Below are 25,828 nucleotides of genomic sequence, written 5' to 3' on the forward strand. Positions count from 1 at the left end.
AATTTACGTAAGTAGGTAATTAGGGATGTACCTACTCGATTGATAGAAAAAGTTTAAAAATGAATTCTTCACAAAATTGCGTAGGTAATTATTAAACTTTTTATTGTAAGGAAATTCATTTATGTACGTACACTGTTTCAAACATATAAATATGTACCTACACACTACAAATAAAAATGCACAAATATAGGTAATCAAACTATTCAAATCAAAACACATTCTATAACCTTATTTTTATGACAACAAATTTAAATTACCAAATTATGTATTTTTATAGAAAAAGTACCTAACAAAGCTGTTCCAAAATATAAAAACATCTCGCGAAGGATTAAATACCGCTAATAGACGTAGATTCAACCAATGTTTAAGGAAATTGCCTCATATTTATCGTCCATATGACTGTCAATGCATAATCGGTATCGATACATCAAATAACACCTCGGTGTAGGATGGGACATAACTGAAAAAAAGAGAGTAGGTACAATTATTAATTTATTTCATTTTCTAAAAGAAACCCCCAGCATTTACGTAGGTATACTTATGTAACTGCCCAATACAACAAAATTTAATCTGAGTACTTACGATGTTCTTTACAAAGATTCATCACTTGATACAGCTTTATCGCGTACGCAGACGTCTCATTCTGATATGATTCAGAATCTGGCGGTTTGGCAAACGCGTATTCTTCAGAATGCGTATTATTTTTACGAACGAGCTAAGGAATGAAAAGGTATTGTTAATTCACAGATTTAAATTGTTTCGTTTGTGATTAAATAATTTCAAACTAAAATAGACGTACCACACCAAGTTTACCATAGTAACAATCGAGCAGGCACTAAAAAATAAAAATTTATTGTAATTTCATCATAGTTTACATGTTACAGTAACGGTACGTAGTATGAGAACAAAAGTTAATACTTACGACGTCCCTTTTACGTCTCGGAATCCAGCTTATTCTTACAGCATCTAAATTGACTGAAAAACACGCAAGAATTAGTCATCACCGCGTTTTAGAGTTGTCTGTTGTGCGGAAAGGTACCTACCTATACTTCGAATAGCATACCTATTTAATTAAGTAAGTATTTAGCATTTATCTAACAAAGGAAGATTTTAAACTGCTGGTCTTGGATGTAAACGAAATCAAAATAGATCGAAAGATCATGTTCTAAGACCCTGTATATCAATTCCTGAAGTTCATTTTTGAACTTTTAGAAAATCTTCGAGAGTTTAAAAAATTTTTAAAAGTTGCTTCAAGAACGATTTTCAAATTTTTCCATGAAATAAAATCGACAGCTATCTAGTGTACCTAATTGAAAATAATACTTATGACTGAGAAGAAGTTTTCAAAATTCAAGAACTGGCATTTCATTTTTAGTAAATTTTTTCAGTCAATTGTCAAAACTACCTGCATAAAATTTAAGAAGTTTTAAATTTCACGAGATGAGAATGCCATTTTTAAATATGCCCAACCCAATTCAGAAAAAAACTTGAATTCATGCCTTCACTTCTTCGCATCATAACAAAAAACGGGTAAATAGAATAATTATTTCACTACGTAAGTATCAAGTAGGTATCTACTCACGAGAAATAAAATTAAAATGAGCAGGAAAACTATCCCTATTCGATTTTTTAAATGTATCCTTTCGAATGACTTCAATTTCAAAATTAAAAGTAGAAAAGAAATACATATTAGGATTACAATCATGATCCTGAATACGCACAAATGAACTTCTACTTACAAGGTTTAGTGTAATTCAATTCATCCTTGCACTCTTGAATAAACTGCTTGTTCGGCAAATACTGAAACTCCTAAAAAAAAAATCGAAGTGGCTATCTAAGTAATTGGTTAAATTTATGATCAAATTAAACACACGCGTTACGGGTAAGTAGGTATAGGTACCTTACCTTAGGACGTTCTTCTTCGAGCTCTGGTGTCAGTGGCGTCATCATCGGTGGTTCGACATCCCAGTCATCCTGTGTTTTATTTTTTTCTGCGATTACAAAAGAAACCATGATCGCTGCGTTCGCGCAAATTAAAAGGACTAAAAAGGAATTCATATTTTTCTAATTACCACGAAAAATACACGAAAATTATAGCGCGGTACAAGTATCAATCGTCAAATGTATCCGATTGAGAATTTATTTGATTATTTATATAGGCTCAAAGGAGTAGGAAATTCCATTTCAGACCTTCAAAAAAAAAATGATCATTCGTTGTAAACTTTGACTGCGGAAAACATTGACCGAATTTACTATCACAGGTAATAAAATTAATACAGGTACCTAAAGGCGTGAAAAATAAAAACACGAAATAGAAGAATTGCTTCTTATCTTAATTACCTACCTATTCAGTTTCATCCTGTTTTTAGGTAGTTCAAATGCCTCATGAATAATGTGTGAATAACCTTACTCTCTGTTCATTGATAAATTTACTACTTCCTACATAATTTGTTGATTCGTCTGGCATTCAATGAGGTAAGTAAAAGGTCAACTGATTAAGTTTCTACAGAAGAGCGATCTTTTGAGAAACCAATAATTGCGGTTTCCATGAAAACATCAAAGATTTTCCCCCAATTTCCTATTCCTATTTTGGATCTAAACAATCAATCACTATCGAGAATAAATATCATTGTTTTCCCCTACAAGTCAATAAGTATTCAAATGTTGTGGACATGTGGAGTTGAATTGAATTGAAACCATTTGTTGCAATTTTACTTTTTTTTTTGGAATTTGCGAATCCTTTTTTAAAAAATGATCCCAATCTTAGTCGACTCGAAAGGTCGAAAATACGAGCATAGGCCACTGAAATTGTGATTTTTCTCCATTTTTTGGACCCGAATTTGAATTTTTAAAAATTCGCCAAAAACGAAAACTGAATTTCAACCCTTGATATCAGGTTCGAAAATTTCAGTGCTAGTTGAAATACCTACCTTGTGAGAGCTTTTTTGCCAAAAAATCTCAACTTTTGCTGAATTCCGGATTTGTACCCAAGTACCTTTTTTTCAACCAGCTGAAACCGTTCTGAGTAGTTCTGGAGCCTCCAGCAGATTTTTAAAGCTGCAATTCTCACAAAATTTTACCAAAGGAAGCTGCATGGAGTGCTAAAATTCACTTTAAACTCCAATTTAAAAATGTTGAGTTGACTCAAAGTGGTTTCCAACCATTTTGAAATCGCCAATGTCATTTTAGAAATTCTAGATTTTTTTAATAGGTATGTAAAGTGCCACTAAAGTGCATACTTGATGTAAATTTTAGCTTTCCAGCTTCAATCTATTTGGAGGGTCAAAAATAGGGTACCTATATACATCAACATTCAGCTTTCTATAAGTCAATTTGATAAGATTTTGTATTTTACTTTCTAAGAGCTAGGCCACTTTTGGGCAAACTGGGGGCGACCAAAATCATTTGGTATGGTCTAAACGTCATAATTTCGATAATAATGTAGGTAATAGTACGTCATCTAAAAATACGAGTATACCTATCATAATGATAATGAAAAACCAACTTCCTGCAATTTACCTTGCAGTGATCGCTATAGGTACTTGAATATACGAGTAGATAATTCCAATTTGAACTCCAGGAAAATGAATTTTTTGAAGTTTCTCAGCTTAAAATTTAATGTAGGTACCTTAATGTAAAATTAACTTGCTTGAAAATTTTTAGGAGTGCAACTATTGTCGGTGAGTGCAGAAATGTTGAACCTTTCCCTACAAATAATCCAACATATACCTACTTGAAATCCCTACTTCACAATAAAAACGAAAACTTCAATTAGATTAATAGGTACCTAGTTACCTAGACCTACTGGATAGTTTCAGTTTAGCTGGAAACATTGGCATTTGATTTTGGTAGACTGATAGATTCAGTTACTTGTATCCGGACTTAGCGCGCGGAGTGGCTGAACTCTGGTGACAAAATTGAAAAGGTGCGAAAAGGTGAACAACAAACCCTCCGCCATCCTCTCTGCCATCCTCAAGAACAAACGGAACCATATATTTCTCAATAGTCAATGAACGGAACAATGTTATGATTGGTTGTCGACGTTTGTTGTTCACCTTTTCGTTACCTACTCAACAATATGTACACTAGCGCTCCATACCTATTCTATGTCCGAATAGGTAGTAAACAAAAAATGTTCGCAAGTGCCCAAGAAACAGTCAGCCTATTTTCCATCAGTGGAACGTCCAATGAATATAATTATTAGTCAATGTGATTGTTGATAGGTACTTACTCCTGCGGTAGATAAGCAATGTTTTCACAATTGCTCTTATCAAATCAAGACCAAACTTAGCGTCAAAATTTTATTTTTACCACGGTCATTTCCAGTCAATCTTACGACTAGTCCCATTTACCATGACCCAACCTAGATGATTTTTTTTTATCGGTTGGTGAGATTTTATTTAAACTCGTATCAGTCAGAAAAGGTTTGTTAATGAAATATTTACAAAATTGCATAATTAATAATATATAATTTGTATTGTAAACAAAGATTTATGTAACAGAAACAGAATGATATACATTTAATTATAAAGAGATTTAATTATACCAATATACTATCTCAAACCTATAAATTCATACATATCTATGAGTGTTAAAAATGCAGAGATAAACAATAAACCAATTTAAATCAAATCACAAATTCTCAGTATAGTAGATACGTATTTAAAAAGAAAAAAAAATTATTCAAGTATTACATAAGTAGGTAGTATGGTAAGTATACCTTAGTCTAACGAACAAAACTGTGTCACATAAAATTCTAAAATTTATGTTACCATACCTATTCATGACAAAATATATTAAAATTTATAGAAAAAGTTACAAAGCTGCTCCAAAATACATATAAACAAACGCCTCGTAAAAATATAAATATCCAATAGCAAACGTACGATAGGTTCAACCAAGTCTGGTGCCAAGGAGCTCGACGTCGTCTCTATTTCTTTGATGGCTGTCAACGCAATGTCTGTATTGATACATAAAAGTGCACCTCTCTATACGATGATTCAAAACTGAAAAAAAGAGTGAGTATTATTCTATTGAAATTCAGTTTCTAAAAGAAAATCCCATTTAATAATGTAACAGGTACACAATGAGTACACGTATGGTATCATCGCTGTTGATACTTACGAAATTGTTTGCAAAGGTTGATCGATTCATACATTTTTTTCATAATTGCAGACGTCTCGTTCTGATAGAAATCGAAATCAGGCGGGTCGACAAACGCATATTCGACAAATTCTGTATTATTTTTCTGATAGAGCTATGTAAAGTGAAAAGATATTGTTAATTTGGAAATTTCTTATCGTTTCTCGTAAGTACGAGTATATCTAGGTAGTTAAATTTCAAACTATAAGTGTATCGGTACGTGAGTAATAAGTATACATATGTGAATAATATAATAAAAAAATATTATTTACCTTTCCCAGTTTAAAATAGTAACAATCTAGGAGGCACTGTAAATAAAAATTTAATTGTAATAATTAATCACCATTTTTTACAGTGTTTGATTAGTACTCAATATGTACTCATCTGACATATGTAATTACGTATGTGTATCTATATAGGTAACTACTTACAGTAATGATAATATAGGAAAAAAAGGTATAATACTTACGACATGCGTTCTTTTTGTTGGAACCCAGTTGACACGCAAAGCTTTAATATTATCTGAAAAACAAAATTATGATACGTAAATGAGGTTGAAATTTCGTTACAAAATCGCCGAGAAATTTTTCTCAAAATACAATTAAGAAAATTGTAACAAATCAATTTAGGTGAAACAATTTTTTATTCAAGTTTTAAAAAATTCACTCGCTCGTGAACACGATTAAATTTTTGAAATGAAGAATATTATGACTTTAGGATAGGAAAGCCTTCAAAATTCAAGAACTGTCGCGTTTAAATTTTATCAAATTTTCTCAGTCGATTTTCAAAACTAAATTAAGAATAAAATTTTCAAATTGAACAAATAAGTGCGAAAAACAGTTGAATCTAAGCCTAACTTAGCATTCTAAATAAGCAAAGTAGGTAGAGGTACTTTTACGTACAACGTCGAGTAATGTTAAGTTCATCCTGGCAATCTTGAAGAAATTTTTCGTCTCGCAGAGTCACCCAATGCTAGAATGAAATTTTAAACAGTAATGTATCAGCTAGTACATCTACATACTTACCTAAGCAAGCAGCCAAAATTATGATAGGTAAAATTAAACGCAAACGTTACATGTACTCACCTTGGGTTTTTCAGTTACATCGTCAAAGGCCAGCGGCTCACCATCGTGTACTTTCAACTCCTGTCCCAGAACAAGGGATACCATGATCGCCACATTCGCGCAAATTAAAAGAGCTAAGAAAGAATTCATTATTAATTAATTATCACCAAATGCCGAAAAATACGCGGAAATAATACGGTTCGAGTATTAACTATCGAATGTATCTAATGGAGAATCGTTTTGACTATTTATATAGGCTCAATGGAGTATTAAAATTACACTTTCAGACCTTCGAAGAAAATGGTCATTTGGTGTAGATAAACTTTGAATAAGGAAAACATTGACCGAATTTACTATCGGAGGTAATGAAATTAATAGGTAAAGGTGAGAAAAAATAAAAGTTCGAAGTAGTAGAGATTATACTTCTTATCTTAATTGCCTATTCAGTTTCGGCCTATTTTTAGATAATTCAAATGCCTCGTATAGAATGAGTAACCTTATTCTCTCTGTCCATTGATAAATTTACAGCTTTCTACATAATTTGGTAATTTATCTAGCATTTAATTTGGTCAAAAATGGGTCAGCTGATTCAGTTCCATGGACCATTTGGGGCCAAAAAAACTAAATTTTTTTCCTCGTATTTTTCGTCTCAAAATCCAATCAATCAATCAACGTGGAAATTGAAAATATTTTTTTTTTCAATTCAACTTTTAATTCGATTCAATGGAATTGAATTGAGAATATTTGTTGTAATTTTAGGTACTTTTTATTTGATATTCGCGAATCCTTTCTATAAATAAATGAGCACAATTTTAGCTTTATTTTCATTCAAAACATCTGATTTGAAAATGCTCACCCACTGAATTTTTTAATACTTAGATAGAAAATACAAACTACCTACCAAAAGAATCAATTCCTTAAACTTGATCTTTTTCTATTTTTTTTTTTTTTTTTTTTTTGGATTGATAAATTTTTACGTTTTTGATTCTGATTAAAGTGATGTAACTTTAGACTGATATTATACGTATGTATGTACCTTGAATTTCATGTTGATAAAAATAGTAAGAATCTGAAATTCTGCTTCCGGGTTTTCCGGTAAAATCAACTTATGGACCTCATGGCGACTAAAGTTGGTGCAAATTTAGACCCAACATCATCATAGAAGGTGCTCATGAATTACGATTCCTCATTCCTCAACTGAATTTTATTACGAACGAGATGAATATTTCAGTGTCTCTGCGAGACAGCACAAGGTGTCACAATTCAGAATTTTGTTCTTTAACTGAGCGGTTCATGGTTGAGTGGCATTTAGATATAGAAAGATGGCGCCAGGGTGTAGTAAATGAATACCCAGAAATACTGCAACCACCTGAACCACCTCATTGAATTATTGTTGTTATAACATTTATTTTTTTGAGTTTCTTTTGGTGTATTTGGGCAAGGGCAGCTAAAAAAAAACCTGTTTTCTTGACCCTTTCCTATCTTTATTCAATTCTTAATCTCCAAGTTTTCACCTGGTTGAATTTTTTTTAATAAAATAAAAAAAATACATCACTTTTTTTTTAAATTGATTTTTTCATTGATTTACAATACTTACATACTACCTACGTAATGTGTAAATCAGCTATTCAATCGAGGAGATTGCTTTAAAACTCACTTTGAAAGTAATGAAAATTGAATGCTAAAAAGAATGAGATGGAACAAAAAAATTGAAAAATCGAAATATTTTTAAAGATTGAAAACTTCAACAAAAATGAAATCAAAACAAGAAATAATTTTGATCATCATTTTTAATTTTTTAAAATTTTTTCAACATGGCAATTTTGAAAGCAGATTAAAGAATTCAATGTTGTGAGCGAGTTTCAAACAAAACATTGGAAATAGGTACCTACGATTAGGTAAGACTAAATATCGACATTTCATCTTCTTTTTATAATTTCAATACTCAAGTACTCACGTGATAATAATGATGGATTTTTTTTTTTAAATTGAAACAATTTTTTTCAATTTATTTTTTCAGTTTTTATTTAAATACACACTTTTTCATGTTCTTCTTAAAGGGAAGGAGGGGAGGAGTTTCCTCCTAAATTTTTTTCAATTTATTTTACTAGGTGCTTCTACAAAAAAAAGGTATTTGCGTTTTATCTTATTTTCGATCGCCGAAGTTCATTCAAATGTTGGTTTAATCAACAATTTTTCGTTGTGTCAGAATAATGCCCAACTCTCTATTTTTTGATAGGTATTTTGACGAAAAAATATTTGATACCTACCTTAATCAAATTTAAACATCCACCTAACCATTAAAATTTAATTTATTTCTTCAATTATGCAATTTCAGATAAGGCTGTTCTTATTTACCTAATGTTGATTCTTATCTTATGTGATGTGTGACCAGAATATGAGTACCTACATAATACGAAAGAGAATGAAATATTTGAAAGTTTTCAATTTTTTTCAGTCTTTTCGCGACCAATTTTCCAATTAAAAAAACGAAAGAGTTTCTAAAGACACACATTGAACATAATTTTAGACATAGAATTTAATGTTCTGATTTTGGGTGAATTATTGGAAAATCAGATACATTCTACGAAAAAAAAAAAATCAAAATTTGATCTAATTCATGAGAGAGAAAGCTGTGCTGTAATTTACGATTTTTCAAAAAAATACGTTTAGGTATATGTATTGGAATCAGTAGACGTGGATTTTGGATAACTGCTGTCCCTAAAATCGTAAGAATTACGACGAAATCAAACAAATTCTCACAAAATCCCATGCAATGTTTGAAAAATAAGAAAATTTTTTCACATTTAGCAGTCTTGTAATTGGCAATTTACGTACATCGAAGCAAGTACACTTCAAATGCATAAAAACAAGATAATTATATTCCCCACTTTCTGTACCTACCTACTTCATTCTCCAACTTATCTCAAGAAATAATTACCAAATGAAAAGTAAAAAGTACAAAGCTTACAACACTCGTAATAGTCGTAATTAAATCATATTCGTCGCGGATTGTGTTTTTACTTGAATTGAAAAACATTACTGCTGCCTACCTATACGATGGATTTTTTACTAAAAGTTTTATTGATTTCAGGTTATTTGGCTACTTTAACGGTTTCATCACCATTGGTAAGCGTGGTTTTTTATTTTACCTACTAGTATAGGTTAGTAGTTCGATAAAATTTATAGAATAGTCGTACGATGATCGAAACATTAATGAGTAAACACGTTATCTTCAATACCTATTTAGAACGAATACAGTCCAGAGCTAAAAAATACCTACGCCGAAGAATGTAAAAAAGAGCTAAATGCGAGTAAAGGTGAACTAATTTTTTCACTAGGAAGTATAATATGTATTTTCAATTATATAAATTTAGCCTTCAATGAATTCTATTACTTTTACTTACAGAGGATTTCCTTATTTTAAATTCCGAGAAAGTGCCCAAAAACGAAGTTCAAAGTGTAAGTATACATCTTCCTACTTAATTACGTTTATAAACATTTAAATGAAGCGTAGGTAAATCAAAGTGAAACATTATGGCCCATCAAAAACGATGAACATTGATCCTTATTAATTTTTTACAGTGCCTGGTGGATTGCCTTTACACCAAATTAGGAGCGGTATGAAATTTTTTATCAATTAATATTCGTTCCAAATACGAGTAGATAAGTAATTTTTAAAATAATACAAGGTAGATACGCCACATTAATGAATTTTTCTCTCCGTAAAATCATTATTAACAGATCAAAGGTGAGAAATGGGATGAAGATGCGCATATACGCATAATCAAAACAAAATATGCCAACGAGAAAGAGAAATTTTCCGAAGTTAAGAAGAAAATTAAGAAATGTGCTGCAGAAGGTAATATTACGAGTATCTATCTACTTAATTCTACTTCTTCACAAAATTTACCTAAATTATAAAATATTTGTATCTTGTTAGGGAAAAACTACCTATCAACTACTAGATAAAATATTCTGTATTTGTTTGCAGCTAAAAAATCTCCCAATGAAACTTGTGGCATAGGAAAAAATTTGAGAACCTGCTTGGATGTTCTTAAAAAAGTAACTTGAAATTTTCTCCTACCTATTTATAAAATAATAATATGAATCGATAATTATAGTGCATAAGTATTAATATTTCTTCATTTAATACAGAACAAAAATACATCGAAGTCGACGAATGCCAAGAATAAAGATAACGAAACCTCGCAATCGTAGAAATATGATAGATGATATCATTATCTGAGTTTTCGCAAATCTTTGCCCAGCCCAGATTGATTCTCAAATAAGTGCTTAGGTATCGAGTTCATAGACCTAACCAATTTTTAATACTTATCATGCTATGTTGAATAATTCATGTAACTTGATAATTATATTTACATTAGGTACTTATGTTTTTTTTTCGGTAAAGAAATTGATTATTTTTTATTCAATGAAACAAAGTGAAAATCACATCGATAATCGAAGCCTTAATTTTTTATTTTTGAAACTAGAATAACACAATTTTCAACAAAGGTGGCTGTGAAAATAGATGCAAAAGAAATGTTGGACAAAATTTGCAGAGGATCAAAACTTCAAAAATGTTTGGTGTTTTCTTAGTACAATTTTTTTTTTTTTTTTTTAAATTAAAAGGCAAAAATGAACTAAGCCTACAGCTTGAGGAACTGGAATGATAAAATTAAAAACTTTGACGTTCTTTGAACAAGTTCAATGCTATTAGTATGTATTATTCTCACTGCACCAAAAATGAAAAAATTTATTTAAAAAAATTCTAAAATTGAAATCCCCTCAACTGACACAATACAGGCCACGTTTATATAGGCGCAAATATCACCTCTTCATTAACATCTCGCTGATTCTGGTGGTTTAATTAATTCTTCACACGTTAAGTGGTATTCATACGATTATCAGTATGAAAATCAGCTATATCAACTGTCAAGTTGAAAACCACCAACGCCATTGACGAGGGTTTATCCGCACATTTTTTTCATAAGTGTAGAAAGAATATACACTATATATAAAGGGGAGCAGAGACAGAAAAAAAAAGAAAAACATTCGTGATTGCGGTAATAGGTTGTTTTGAACGGTGTAAGCGGAAGAGGCATAGAAGATGTCCGCTCGATAAACACAATACTCGTTGCTAATATTACGACGGAAGAAAAGCCTCTACAAGTTGATGTGTTTGACAGGTTAGTCGGTTAATAATCACTGCTTCTGATCTGAAAATTGGACTTGACAGAAACACACCCCAACTTTTTAACGAGTACCGGCTCCTCTCGTTTTCTTTATTTTTCTTTTCGAGTACTATGAAAAGCAACTGACGCGCGGATTTATGTCGATAAAAAAAATGAAATGAAAAACTGAGAATGAGGCGTTGATTTTTTAGCAACTGAGACTACACATACGTGATGAAATTTTTGGATTTTTTTCATGGGAAAAAATATTTTGCACTGGAGGTGATCAAAATTATGTTGTGAAATAAAAATTCATAATTTAAAAATTAGATTAGGTATTTCGATAAAAAATGAGCATAGAAGAAAACCAAACCACTTCTAGAAACAAAAAATTGCCTCAATTTCTCGCATAGGTAAAAAATATTTCGTATTCAAACATGCTAATTTTTCATTAACTTATTCTCCTCATCAAAATGAAGTTAATTCACATCAGTATATACCAACCAATAACAAACATCACCTTTTCTTCGAAATAAAAATACACCACGGCGACAATCCTTCGTCAAAGTTTCCTTTCATTTTAAATTTAACACTCGGCGCGGCGTTTATTTTCATTCCAAGTATTAAAAAACGATTCATAAAAACTTGATTCTTTAACGAAGAAGGAAGAAAAAATAACGCACAAAGCGTAATTTCACGGATATTACCTTATTTTAATTAGTATTTCCAAACAGGTGTAAAATTACCTCAATATTAGAAAACGAAAAGAAAAGTAGGCTTTTTTTTATATTAAGCGCGCAAATAATAACGACTACAATTTGTCCTTTTATAACGTCAAGTATAAAAGGATAATCCTTATTAAATGCGAAACTCTTTTGTTAACTACTTCCCCATTTTTATAATTCGAAATACATAATTCTCCCTTCTCGAGGAGTGATTTTTTTTTTCTACTTCTTTAACAATGCGTCATTTTATGACGTGAATTTTTCTTTCTTTTTTCTTTGATTTTTTTTTTTTATTATTATTCGTGATGATGTTTGTCGATGTGATGGATGGTTTTTTTCCTTTTCGAATCGTGTAAATTATTACCTAGTTGACGGATATCCTGATTTGATAGCTGTTGGGAATATTTTAATGCTAAATGTCTTCGCTGAAAATAAACTTTGGGCGAAAGTTCAAGTGGCCAGGTTAATATTCTGCATAAAGTAGGCCTGAATTGGTCTCGTTGAAAGTTGAAAATGAGTTTCAAGAAGTCAAGAAAGAGTCACCGAGTAAGAAAAATTGCCTATACAAAAGAACCTTTGGTCTCTCAATTACTGAGTTTTCTCTTTGTTTCACCAGAAAATGAGAACTCATAAAATGAGCTATTGAAAAAAATTATTTACAAAAAACAAATGACATAAATTGAAGACAAAAATCAGATGAGCATTTTATTATTCTAAAAAAATAAATTTCTCGTTACATTTTAATAACATTACAATCAGTTGTTGGGTACCTGATTTTTCCAATTCCAAAGAAAGAAAAAAAAAGGTTCCAAAACTCCAAAATACCGAGAATATTCTTTCTAGGTCATATTCCACAAGCAACTAGAGTGTTTTCAAGATCGTATATTTTTGGGCCTTATTAAAAACAAAAAATATCTTGCAATCTCGAAATTTTAAATTAGGCAGCTCCAACTCTAGGAATCATGTTTTTATGTGATTATGATGTGATATTTTAAGAAAAAATGTTTTTTTTTCGATCACTATTTTTTTTTTTTTTTTTTTTTTTAAGGTGACTTAAAACCTTGAAATACGTATGTGATTGGGCGATTGGGCACCTTCAACTCTAAGAGACTGTTCTACCAACCAACGTGTTTTGAAAGACATTATTTTACATTAGATAAATGATTATATATAAATTGAGTATATTAAATACTTATTAGTAGTCTAGATTAAATTGAATAAAATTGACACATATTACCCAATCTGAATTGAATTGAATATCTTAAATAAAATAAGGATAAAATGCTTAATTACACTAAATTACCTTTTAAAAAAAGAATTAAATTGAGTAAATTATTGAATGGAATAATAAATTGAGTAAATTGAATATTAAATTAAAATGAGATAATTTTTGATTTAATCCGATTTAATATTTAATTCAACTTAATTCAATATGATTTGATTAAATTTAATACTTACAGTTAGTTACCTATTGAATTTAATATTTACCTGTACTGATTTATTAATTTAATTTATTTTTATGCCTGTGAGTATTAAAAGTTTAGTTTATTTCAATGCAATTTATTGATGTGCCTAATTAGATACCTACCGATCTAATTCAATGTGAGTTAAATTTAGTTTACTGTTTAATATTTTAATTTAATATTCAATATTTAATTTACTTACTCAATTTAAAATAGATGATTTAATATTGAAATTATTAGAATACGAGGAAAAAGTTCAATTCATTAAATTTCGGCAATTTATTTTAATATTTTAATCAATTTAATAATTCAATTTCTTAAAATGATTCAACAATGCGGTACCTATATTTTAATTTAATTTAAATCCATGTTTTTATTCATTTTTTCAGGGTAGAGAGTGCTCCCCTTTCTTTTTTTCAAGAATTGAATGATGGAAAGTTTGATTTTTACTTTTTTTGCATATTTTGAGCAAAAATGAGAAAGCTCATAATAAGTAGAATAAAATTCAAAAACGTAAAAGTGAAAAATATGTGATCGTGGGGAGGTGAAATTTTAGTTACTGTGGTTTCCATTTCCAATAATACGCTCTTTTGAAGAATTCAATTTTTATTTACCTACTTAATTCAAAACCAAGTTCATCAAAGGATTTTCCTGAAACCATATAATATTTTCTTTCCCAAAAAAATAGATACTTTAAAACTAATTATTCTTCAGTGGTACTAATTGACGAAAATCATGAAAACAGGCTGCAAAAGCTTGGAAAATTAAACCAAATAATTTTTCCCTCGAGAATGAGCTAGGCAACTTCAATTACACCACAGATAATTTAGTAGGTATTAACGAGCTATATTCAACTTCAACAATTTTATGCCATCACCTATGATAGTAATAATATTGTAATTAATCTTCAGAAGAGAAATAAGTATGCATTGGAAGTGGAGGAAGGATTTGTTTGCCAATTTGGAATTTTATGAATTGTAAAAATTGGATTAGAATAAATCGATCAGAATTCGAATAAAATCAAAGAAAAATCAAGATTTTTAATTTTGCAATTTTTTTAATGAAAAATAACTTGCCCACCAATATTTATTATTCACTCATTGTTAATTTTTTTAGGAATTAATTTCAAAGGCGGTCATCATTTTAAAAAAATGATCAAAAAGAAACAGAGAAGAACGTGAGAAAAAAACAGAAAATTATTTCTGAAAAGTTATTCACTTATTTTACTTTTGAAATTACAATAATTTTGTAGATTCATTCAATTCAAATGAAACAAGATCATCATATTCATAAATTTTCACCTTGTTACCAAATTTTTCTCAAATCAAGTATCAATTTGAACAACTTTGAGAGAAAAGAAGTTATATCCTCGTCTTCGACGGCCTGCCATGAAAAATACACTAGCTAATTTATGAATTTTTCCTTCGAAATGAACTACAAAATCCACAAAACCCACATCAAATCACATAGGAAAAAAATCGTCGAAAAAATCACATAAACCATCGACCATTTTCATCGTTTCAAATTCACAGTAAGTGAAGGAGAGTAGAAGGGGATTTCACTCTATTCACTCCGTCGAAATAACGTATTTTATAATTCGTCTCAAACAAGACAAGACGAAGACGACGAAAGACGTAAATGAGGAATTTTACGACACATAGTAACATTAGAGCGACGAATTCACATCTCATTTTTACGACCAGTTTGATAATAGGACCGTTGGTTGGATTATATAAACAACTAATTCACTAATGGATAAATAACACCGGTAATAAAATTGTACCGATATGGTGGTACTTTGTTACCATTGGTTCATTTGCATTTAGTATCCGCACGCCTTCGTTTTATTCGAACATTCGCACCGAGTGAAATTTCGTCAGTTGGCTGTGTTTATAGCACGTTCGAAGAGGAAAAAACGTCAAACGAGAGTTCGCGATGAAAATTTGGATTAATTCGGAGCCCCTGAAGTGTACGAGTGCGAGATCACTTCACCTTTCGACAATGTTTAACCGCAGAGCGCGATGACAAATCTACAGCGTAATCGAAAGGGTGAAAAAAAAATTTAAATCAACGTCATCGATATTAAATTTGAGAGTTTTATGAACGTTGTAAAAATAACGAAAGAAAAAGAAGAAGAAAGAAAGAAAGAAATAAGGGTAGATAAGTGGTGAAAATAAAATCTTATTTATACTACACTACGAATTCCCCAAGGTTCAAACCCCTTTAATAGTTTTTATTCAAAATTCCTTAAACACTCTCTATTTAAAATTATTGTGGTTTCTCTGACTTTGAAGTTTCACGCCCCTATATTTTGATGGCTTCATTCAACGATTTTAATTCTTTTTTTACCCTTCCGTTCGGTCGTTTGTCGACGTTTATTTTTATACACCGGCGTAGGTTTTTTTATTCTCTCTCTCTCTCTCTGCACCGCCGTCGTCGTCGTCAGTCGCTCATCCTATAGCATATAGCGGGTTTTTCCCATTTATTCCTTTATTGAAATTAAAGCTCGTTTTATTTCCACGTAGGTATATATACTTATCAAGGTACCTATAGACTCCGGCGAAACAAGCAGACATGTATATGGTTTTATGTATACCTACACAAAATTACTTTAATTGGTTTATTTTCTCTAATTAAATTTATACGTTTGGCTTCCCTTCAAATGATACTTGTTTCATTAATTTACTTCTTCTTTATTCTCTCTCTTTTTTTTCAATTCACTCTACCAAAGAAATAAAAGCTATTTTAAAAGAGTTATTTTCAATTGGTAGGTTAGGTACCTACTAGGTACTTACTCGTACAACGTGCATCAGATGAAATGCTATACAGGGAGTTGTAAGTGTTGCATTTAACAGTATCAGTCTCCTTTATACGTATTCATACAGCATGTTTGTTCACTTTTGTAAGGATTCATACGTCGGAGGAGTAACTATTATTTTGAGCAAATTGCAAAATATTCTTAGCTCTTTCAAAATCTACTACACTATGGATCTGTAAAACTTGTAAAAGTACTAGATATTTTTGAGTGAACTTTTTTGTATTATTAGGTTCATTAAACGTTATTTTACAGTAAGTAATTTCGACCTGAAATCGATGGAAATGATGAAAAGCTGAAATCAAAAAAGAAGACAAAATGAAAGAGAATTTAAAAATGCACTTGTAGATAAAATTTTAGGCACTGGATTTCATTTTTCAGTTTCTGGCGAATTTTTGGAAAATCCATTAGGTAGGTACCTACCTACCTATTTGACTTATTCCCCAATAAAAAATCGAAATATAATTAAATTGAGGCAGAGAGCAAAAATTTGATTTAGGACTTCATTTTCAACCCTCTGAATTGGTTGGTGAGATATTATGAGGCCTTCAGCGGATTTCGGATTTTCTAGTTTTGAAAAAAAAGTTCTATTTTCGTCGTCTTGAATCCATTGGTGATTGTTTTGAATGGTTCCGGAGCCTCCAGCAGATGTGATTTTTGAAAATTTTGGCCAAAATCGATCATAGAGTAACGACAATAATAAATAGGTACCTATACAAATCCAAGGTTAGAAAACTGGTACATTCCAAAATCATTTAGGGGGTCTAGAATGACTCGAAACCATTGCCAATTAATTCGAGGGGTCAAAAATAGGACATATTTTAACCTCTAGACCGTTACAAGTGGTTATTGTGAAATTCCAAGAATGCTAGTTCAAAAGTAAATTTTTGATTACCTAATCCAGAAATTTGAAAATTCGCTGGAGGCTCCAAAAAGATCAAATCGAGATTGTTTTCGAATACGAAGATCGTGCAGACACTCCAACTGTATATCTTTCCAAAAAAAAACACTCATTGCATCCCATCTTCAAAAATTTCATTTTTTGGGGGAATTTCACGAATTAGTCGAAAATATACTTTTGAACTGACACTCTTCGTATTTTGCTGTACGTAACTAGGTACCTAAAACTGTCGAGAGAGTGTCTTATAAGTATTGACTATCATTATATATTATGGGCCTCAAAGTTCATTTTTTGTCGCTCCAGAGCGATTTGAAGTTTTTAGAGGAAATTGAAAAATCGCTGGAGGCTCCAGAATGATCCCAAAATTAGTAAGTACTTGTTGATGAATGGGAGCTGAATTGAAGAAATTATTCTTATTAACTACCTAGTTCACTGTTCACTTTCCTCAAAGAAGATTATATTTAATGAAAAGTTTTAAAAAAACTGCCCTTCAATAGCTTTTTAGAATTTTTTAAATTCTAAAAAATTCGCCAAAAATGTAAAAATTAACTCAAGCAGCTGACGAAATTTTGGTTAAGGAAGTTTTACAACATGCTCTTTTGATCAATTAACTTGAATTTTTCGCTGCAGCAAAGAAATCGAAGTTTGAAAATATAAGGCCTATTTTTTAATTCAGAAAATTGTCTTTAATCCTGATTTGTATTCAGCGAGCTGAATTGCCAGAAAATGCACTTTTTTGCAATTTTACTACTTCACTCAATTCTTTAAAGTTACATTTAAAAAAAAAAAAACAACTCTAGATTTTTTGATGAAAAAAGAGAACGTTTTAGGGTAAGTATTAATTATTAGAGCTGGGATCTTTATGCTTTGCATATAGTTTTCTATGGAGTAGAAAACGTGCATATTATTTGATCACATCTTCACGAATCATGAAATTTCCTGACGAATGAGCCCAATATCATTTTGCATATTTTGCATAAATTTCAGACAAAATTGCATAGTTTAGCATGTTTTAGTATATATTTGAGCATTCCTTGGTATTTTTATTTTGCATTTTTACGAAAATTTTGCAAAAATTGATATTTTTAAGAATTTGTTGTTCAAAAAATCGCAACACTGCTAAATGTAAAATGTCATCATGAATTTTTTTCCTGAAATAGTTAATTTACGAATCTGTAAATAATTTGTCTTGCCTATTTTTTAAAAAGAACCGTACCCATTCTTTAATCTTTGGGTTCATTTTGTTTTGAATTAAAAGTTTTCATGTTTTTTAGCTTGAAAAATTCATTTTAGGGTTACGTCACTCAAACTGAAATTTTTGCATATTTTGCGTAAAAAAATTGCATAAAATATTGCATATTATTTTGATCATATTTCTACATAAAAATCTCAGCTCTAGTAATTATTTTTAATGGATGGATTAATCTTACTCAAAGCATGTCGAGTCGATAAATGTGAAGAAAAACATTCCATGCAAACAATTGGAAAATTTGAGAATCGTGCTGGAGGCTTCAGAACGGCTTGAAATGGCAGAATCTTGCAACAATGAAGTAGTTTTACTAAAAAAGTACATTTAAAAAGAATTGGAATTTTGGTTTTTGAAAGTTTCAGGCCATGCTCTTTAAAATTCGCACTCTCCTTCAAATCGTAGGTGAATAAGTACCTTGAGTGGTTCTGGTTCTTTTATTATAGGTATATACTTAGAAGATAATTCTGTACAACTTTTCTATTGATTATTGATAGTTAAGAAAAGCTTTTGTCCAAAACTGATCTTTTAATTTACACATGAAATACCAGTCCATTACGTGGTGAAAAACAAGAATTATTCCGGCATATATACCTACATAATAAAGTAGATAATTCGATATCTTTTTGTGATAAAGTTGTAAAACTGAACCAAATAAATAAAATTGATTGATTGGTTTTTCGTTCATAATACCTAATTGGTCATAAAATTGTTATTTCTCGTACTTATGTTTCATACCATATCAAATTCTCATATGCTAGGAAAAAATCGCCTCTTTGCCCTCCTTGGTCACCGACAGACTGTCTAAATGTTCACAATCTATTCCAGATGCGATTACTCATGGTAATGTTTTTTCGAAATGGAAAAAGTAGGTATCACTATAAACACGAATTGTTATCGAAGTTCAAGGAGAAAGAAAAATTCTCATTTGCATCATAGTGTTATCAGTAAAACGTGAAAAAATCTACAAATTTACCTGGTAAATCGTTCGTTTTCACCATCGCGTGATTCGAGATTTCCTGTAAATGAAAAAACCACGTCATAAAATATTTTTACTTAGTATCAATTTGCAAAAACAGATTAAAAATAGGTATTTCATCTTCCCCTGTGCACTTTATTGCAACTCGAGTATGTAGGTAATCATTTGATCGCGAATCCATCGTTGGTATAGTACAGAATTATAGTAGGTTGCAAATTTGATTTCAATAATAATTTCGATAGATTTTAATTTGCATTAGCATACAAACAAAAATGATTAAAGTAAAGTATTGTTGTAGAAGTTGTACGACGATCTTCGTGGTTGTTCTTTCGGTAAGTTTAGATATTAAATACTACATTTTTATTTAAAAAAAAAACAAAAAAAAAATTATTTGGAAACATAAATTGGAGTTTTATTTTTTTACTATATAGGTCTTTCATATGCAATCTTGCCTAGTTATAACGACAGAGAATGCAGGTTCTTTGGACATTATTGTAAAGACTGACAATGAGACAAGTACGTAGATATACTTAAATTACCATAAGGAAAAATTTTTCTGCAGAATTCGGCTACCTATTTTAATACCTTCGTTAAACGATTGAATTTTTGTCCAAGGATTCACGTGTAATAATGGCACTTCTATTCGCGAAAGTCAGACGTGCGATGGAATAACAGACTGCCCTGATAACGAAGATGAAGGAGATTGTGGTGAGAATAACATGCCTTATAATAAATTCCTAACCTAGGTACCAGGTACCTTTAATCATTTGGCCACCTTAGCTTAGGTGTACCTACTTTTTGTGCAATTATTTTGCTGAATATGTGGATGTTTTATATTTTGTATACTTACCTCCTTGTCTTCAAATAGTTTATTCAGCACCATCTTGTCGACCTGGTGAATTCAAATGCCGAGACTGTATTCCTGGAATATTATTATGCGATCGAGAAGTCGACTGTTACGATGGGAATGATGAAGCTGATTGCTGTAAGTATATATTAGCTGGCTGATATTCTCTAGGAACTAAGAACCACCCTAGGTATAGAGAAAAAATTGCGAATATTTTGCTACATCCGAATTTCGATATTCGTTCTTCAGTTTGCAACGTTATTGGGGGAATTTTTACCAAAGACGAAAGTTTAAATGAAGGCGATACTTTTAACACGACTTGCATCGTTTATGGTGAACCTATCCCAGAAATAGCATGGTATCGAAATGGGGAACCTGTTCCTAGTAAATGTACATCGACCAGAGACCACAGAACTGGAGTATTGACTTGTCCAAATATCGAAGTACGTAGCCTATAAACAAGAGTTTCTCACGATGCGATGCAAGTTTCAATTACCTAATCTAATTTAATTGTCCTTATAGCTGGCAGATGAAGGTGTTTACAGTTGCAAAGGAATCGAACGAGAAAAATTCACCGTCCGTGCTCGTTCCATTACTTCTGATCTACGGTTAAAGGTCGATCAAAAGAAACCTGAAAAAGGGGAATAAGAAAAAAAAATCGTTCATCGTCAATATAAGTTTGTGATAATAGGTAATATAAGATCATATTAATTTTACAGTAGGTTGGTAGATCATAATCACCACCAGGTACCTGCTCACCTAATAATTAGCATAGGTAGGTACTTATTCGTTATTCATATTAGTAGCTGTAATTATTTGCATTAAGCAGCTTAGGTACCAATGTAATGTCAATGTCCAACACAAAATATATTTTCGTCTATTTTAAAAAATACAATTCTGTTCAAAAAAGACTTTCCCTCAGAACACGTTTAGAACGATTTAGAAAAGAGGGAATTGTTTTGAACATCTCGTAGGTATGCTAAGAAGGGAACCTCTTGAGGTGTCACACTCCGATTTGAACGGGACTGCGATTTTTGGAAAGAGCATAGTCTAAAACCCCCAAAACCACATTTTCAGCTGCCCAAGTTCATTTTTCGATTTTTGGCGAATTTTTGAAAATTCAAAATTGACTACCTAGCTGTTTTTGGCGATTTATGCTTTTTTTAAAAAAAGTACGTACTTGATCAATAAAGATGGTCAAAATAAGTCCCAAAACTAATATTAATTACCCAAATCCCAATTTCACCATTTCCAGCCATTCTGGAGCCTCAAGCCGAATTTTTCAATTTCTCCAGAATTTTGAATTTGCTCCAGAAGGCGTAAATATGAAGTTGGGCAGCTAAAAATCGAGTTGTATATTACACTCGATCTGTTTAACGAGTTTATCCACATTTGAGCCGATTTTGAGAATGACACCTCAAAAGTGGTTTTTGACCAGCTTTTTTCAAATTAAAAAATCCAAAAAATCAAAAGATAACCGTTTGTGTGGAAATTTTCGAAATTCACGGGAATCGCTGTATTTTGTCCAAAACTAACCTCCGGAGCGCAAATTCTACCATTTCCAGCGGTTTTGGAGCGAGAGTGACACCTCAAAAAACCACTCTTGAGGTGCGTGCCACTCTCAAAATCAGCTCAAATGTAGATAAACTCGTTAAACAGGTCGAGTATAATACACAACTGGATTTTTAGCTGCCCAACTGCATATTCACGCCTTCTGGAGCAAATTCAAAATTCTGGAGAAACTGAAAAATCGCACTGGAGGCTCCAGAATGGCGGGAAATTGTGAAATTTGGATTGGGGGGGGGGGGGTTAGTTACGGACAAAATACAGCGATTCGCGTGAATTTCAAAAATTTCCACACAAACGGGAAACTTTTGATTTTTTTGATTTTTTAATTTTGAAAAAAGCTGGTCAAAAAACCACTCTTGAGGTGTCACTCCCAAAACCGGCTCAAATGTAGATAACCTCATTAAACAGGTAGAGTATAATACACAACTTGATTTTTAGCTACCCAACTTCATATTCACGCCTTCTGGAGCAATTCAAAAATCTGGAGAAATTGAAAATTGCGCTGGAGGCTCCAGAAGGACTGGAAATTGTAAAATTTTAATTTAGGGGGTTAGTTATGGACAAAATACAGCGATTCGCGCAAATTTCAAAAATTTTCTCACAAACGGTTATCTTTTGGTTTTTTGGTTTTTTTAATTTTGAAAAGAGCTGGTCAAAAAAAACACGTTTGAGGTGTCACTCTCAAAATCGGCTCATCGGCTCAAATGTAGATAAACTCGTTTAACAGGTCGAGTGTAATATATAACTCGATTTTCAGCTGCCCAACTTCATATTTACGCCTTCTGGAGCAAATTCGAAATTCTGGAGAAATTGAAAAATTCCGCTTGAGGCTCCAGAATGGCTGGAAATGGTGAAATATGGATTTGGGTAATTAATATTAGTTTCGGGACTTACTTATTGTCATTTTTACTGATCAAGTTCGTACTTGAAAAAAAAGCAGAAATCGCCAAAAACAGTAGGTACTCAATTTTGAATTTTCAAAAATTCGCCAAAAATCGAAAAATGAACTTGGGCAGCTGAAAATTTGGTTTTGGGGGTTTTAGACTATGTTCTTTCCAAAAATTGCGGCCCCGTTCAAATCGGAGTGTGACACCTCAAGAAGTATAACTTAGGTCTCGTTTTTTTTTCAAATTTTTTGCTGCCTTCTATTTACTTAATACGTAGATCTCAAGTTGAACTTATAATCTAGGATAAAAGTTCAGTGCCCCTTTTTGAAACATTTCCTCAATTTACTCGTGTAATTTTACACGTGTAAGCAGTGTACGAGTAATTATCTATAAGGTGATACGCTGCATTAAAATCATCAATCGCCTATATGTACGCATCTATAATCGTTCGGTTCATTAAAAGCGATATTTAAAGCTCATAATGTACTACGAGTATATAAGTTAGTAGGAATTACGAAAATACTCAGAAATCCATCGGTTACTAATTAGTTCGAAGTGTAGTGTTTTTCACAACGTATTTTTTTAATAAAACGCCGAAATTATAAACGTTCGACACGTGTAATATCAAAAGTTTAACTTTGCCTAAATTTTATAAAAATGTTGATCCATTTCGCTATCGTTTTGATTGTCGCGATAATTCAATGCAATACGGAAGATCATGGAGTCGATGAAACTCCCACCTACTTATATAAAGTTGGACACTTCCAGTTTGTCAACAATGGGCACAAAGATATCATCGTAGTCAAATTTACTCATCTGCTTAACAACGATGGGAAAGATGGACAAGGAACAACATTGTTTGATATCCGAGTTGGAGCCCATAATACTTCAGCTGTTTACGAATTCGATTACGAACTTGGGCATCTGGCTTGTCTCGATTATTGGTACCTTCAAGTATCGCATAATGGAACTATTAATGATTGGAAATCGAAAACTTGGAATACGAAAGAAGACTTCTTTTGTAATATTACCAAAGAGGATCGTAAAAGTAATGGCACTGTTTCGATAATTGTGAACATGGATTCCAAAGAAGTGCAAATTGTGCCGCCAAAATCTAAGTCGTGTAAGACCGGGTTGTCCTTGTAAGAACTGTACCTACCTACGACTTCAGCAGATTCGTTTTGAAAATCGAGCGAAAAAAAGATATTTCCTTAGTAAGAACTTCTACCCTTTTTAAGTCTAATACATACTCATATTATGTTTTTTTCTATTATTATTTTTTAAAATTATTTTTATTAATACCTACATATTAATTTTTTATCATTTTGATACCTGCTAAATATTCGAACCATTTTCAAGTTATATTTTGAACAATTTAATTTATTCATACTCATACGTAGGATATACCCTAAAAGATCGATCATCTCTACCGTAACTCATCGCTCCGATTTCTCCTAGCTTTTAATTTTTAAATTCTACATATGTAGTAATCAAGACTCAAACGAGGTTATAAAATAGCAAAAATTGTCCTCTTAGATCAGATTAATCCATAAAGGCTTCGACTAAATCCCCATTTTAAATACAAATATCTACTTAGGTAGGTATTCAAAAACAACCTCAGTTCAACATTTAAACAAAATAAATTTTTTAACCAATCAAAGTAGATGCATAAGTAGGTTAGGTACGATTCATTAAAACAAGATTTCGAGCCAAACTCACAATCTATGATAAAAGTTCAGTGCCTTCTTGAAAGATTTCCCAAATTTATTGAAATTAAAAATTACGCAACTTTACACGTGTAGGAAGAGTACCTAATTATCAAACGATACGCTACATTAAAAATACATCAAGCGTTTCAAAATGTTCGAATCATTAAATAATAGGTACAGGCATTTAAAAATCTTATAAAAATAAAGAAAATACGAAGAGGTTTGTCATTTACCAAGTAATCAGTTCGAAGTTTAGTGACTTTTACTTTCACACTGTCTATACCTACCTATTTTACTAGTAAAATACTAAAATTTAAAACATTCGAGTGCAAAGTAACTTTATAATCGTATTCTGAAATTTTACAATCATGTTGATCCGTTTCGGTTTCGCAATCGTTTTGATCGTCGTCACGTTGATTCAATGCAAAGCAGAAGATGGTGAAGTCGATCACCCCAACTACATACGTATACAGAACTGGACACTTCCAAATTTTCAACTACTGGCTCAAAGATATATTAGTGGAAAAAGTTTCTCATCTGCTCAACAACGATGCAACAAATGGACGTGGAACGACATTGTACAATATTCCGGTCAAATCGCGTGATTTTTCTCCGATTTACGAATTCAACTACCGAAATGGAACACAGACTGCGGATGATTATTGGTTTATTCGAGTATCGCATAATGGAACCAGTTGGGATACGACAGAAATCTTCTGGTGTAATATTCCCGATGATATTGGTAACTCTACGGTTTTGTTGAATTTGCATATATTTCCGCAACAACTGGAAGTCGTTCCGCCGAAATCTCCGTCGTGTAGGACTCGATTGTCTTGAATTGTACATAGGTACCTATCTAATTATTTTGCGAGTATGTTACACTTATGATATTTACGTAATATTATAAATTTATTTGCTTGATTTGAAGTTTTTTTATTTTAACGAGGACTCCTGTTTCTATCAAACAGATGGGTAATGATAATAGTTATTTTAGCTTATTTTTTCCCTCTTGTTCTTTCGAATTTTAGTATTTTTTTTTTTTGTAACATGAAGGAATTTGAACTTGAAAATTCAGATATTTTTGGTCAATATTGAACTCGTCTCCTTCGAGGAAAAAACTCATTTCAGAATTTCGATTCTATTTAAATTCTAAAATTGACTCATTAAATATTACTCGCTTATTCTTCGGTACATTTTGAAAAATTCGTTCATAATTTTTGTTTTTTGCTGTTCTTTTTTTTCAAACTTCAATTAAGTATAGTGGAAAAGGTCGAAATTTCAATTTCTAAGATACGAATTTCCTC

At 31.4% G+C, this 25,828-nt stretch overlaps 4 protein-coding genes across 4 annotated transcripts; 2 read left to right on the forward strand and 2 right to left on the reverse strand.

Moving 5' to 3' along the window:
- Nucleotides 1-141: 141 nt before the first annotated feature.
- LOC135833271 (uncharacterized) lies at nucleotides 142-2,172 on the reverse strand. The gene is made up of 6 exons (XM_065346991.1): nucleotides 1,906-2,172; nucleotides 1,740-1,809; nucleotides 923-975; nucleotides 800-835; nucleotides 583-715; nucleotides 142-460 (listed from the first exon to the last, which is right to left on the reverse strand). Exons 1-6 carry the CDS (start codon nucleotides 2,056-2,058, stop codon nucleotides 354-356), a joined length of 552 nt encoding a protein of 183 aa, XP_065203063.1. The 5' UTR covers nucleotides 2,059-2,172; the 3' UTR covers nucleotides 142-353.
- Nucleotides 2,173-4,605: 2,433 nt separating this feature from the next.
- On the reverse strand, nucleotides 4,606-6,488 carry LOC135833272 (uncharacterized). The gene is made up of 6 exons (XM_065346992.1): nucleotides 6,228-6,488; nucleotides 6,045-6,114; nucleotides 5,612-5,664; nucleotides 5,415-5,450; nucleotides 5,125-5,257; nucleotides 4,606-5,006 (listed from the first exon to the last, which is right to left on the reverse strand). The coding sequence occupies exons 1-6, from the start codon at nucleotides 6,354-6,356 to the stop codon at nucleotides 4,894-4,896; spliced, it is 534 nt and encodes a 177-aa protein (XP_065203064.1). The 5' UTR covers nucleotides 6,357-6,488; the 3' UTR covers nucleotides 4,606-4,893.
- A 2,671-nt stretch (nucleotides 6,489-9,159) lies between these two features.
- On the forward strand, nucleotides 9,160-10,597 carry LOC135833273 (uncharacterized). Its single transcript, XM_065346994.1, has 7 exons — nucleotides 9,160-9,335; nucleotides 9,457-9,526; nucleotides 9,616-9,668; nucleotides 9,792-9,827; nucleotides 9,951-10,068; nucleotides 10,201-10,271; nucleotides 10,365-10,597. Exons 1-7 carry the CDS (start codon nucleotides 9,267-9,269, stop codon nucleotides 10,425-10,427), a joined length of 480 nt encoding a protein of 159 aa, XP_065203066.1. The 5' UTR covers nucleotides 9,160-9,266; the 3' UTR covers nucleotides 10,428-10,597.
- Nucleotides 10,598-19,632: 9,035 nt separating this feature from the next.
- Nucleotides 19,633-25,445, forward strand: LOC135833274 (vitellogenin receptor-like). The gene is made up of 6 exons (XM_065346995.1): nucleotides 19,633-19,844; nucleotides 19,944-20,028; nucleotides 20,128-20,220; nucleotides 20,381-20,497; nucleotides 20,609-20,802; nucleotides 20,882-25,445. Exons 1-6 carry the CDS (start codon nucleotides 19,785-19,787, stop codon nucleotides 21,005-21,007), a joined length of 675 nt encoding a protein of 224 aa, XP_065203067.1. The 5' UTR covers nucleotides 19,633-19,784; the 3' UTR covers nucleotides 21,008-25,445.
- Nucleotides 25,446-25,828: the final 383 nt, after the last annotated feature.

The sequence above is a fragment of the Planococcus citri genome, chromosome 1, assembly GCF_950023065.1.
Source record: "Planococcus citri chromosome 1, ihPlaCitr1.1, whole genome shotgun sequence".
Classification (NCBI taxonomy): domain Eukaryota; kingdom Metazoa; phylum Arthropoda; class Insecta; order Hemiptera; family Pseudococcidae; genus Planococcus; species Planococcus citri.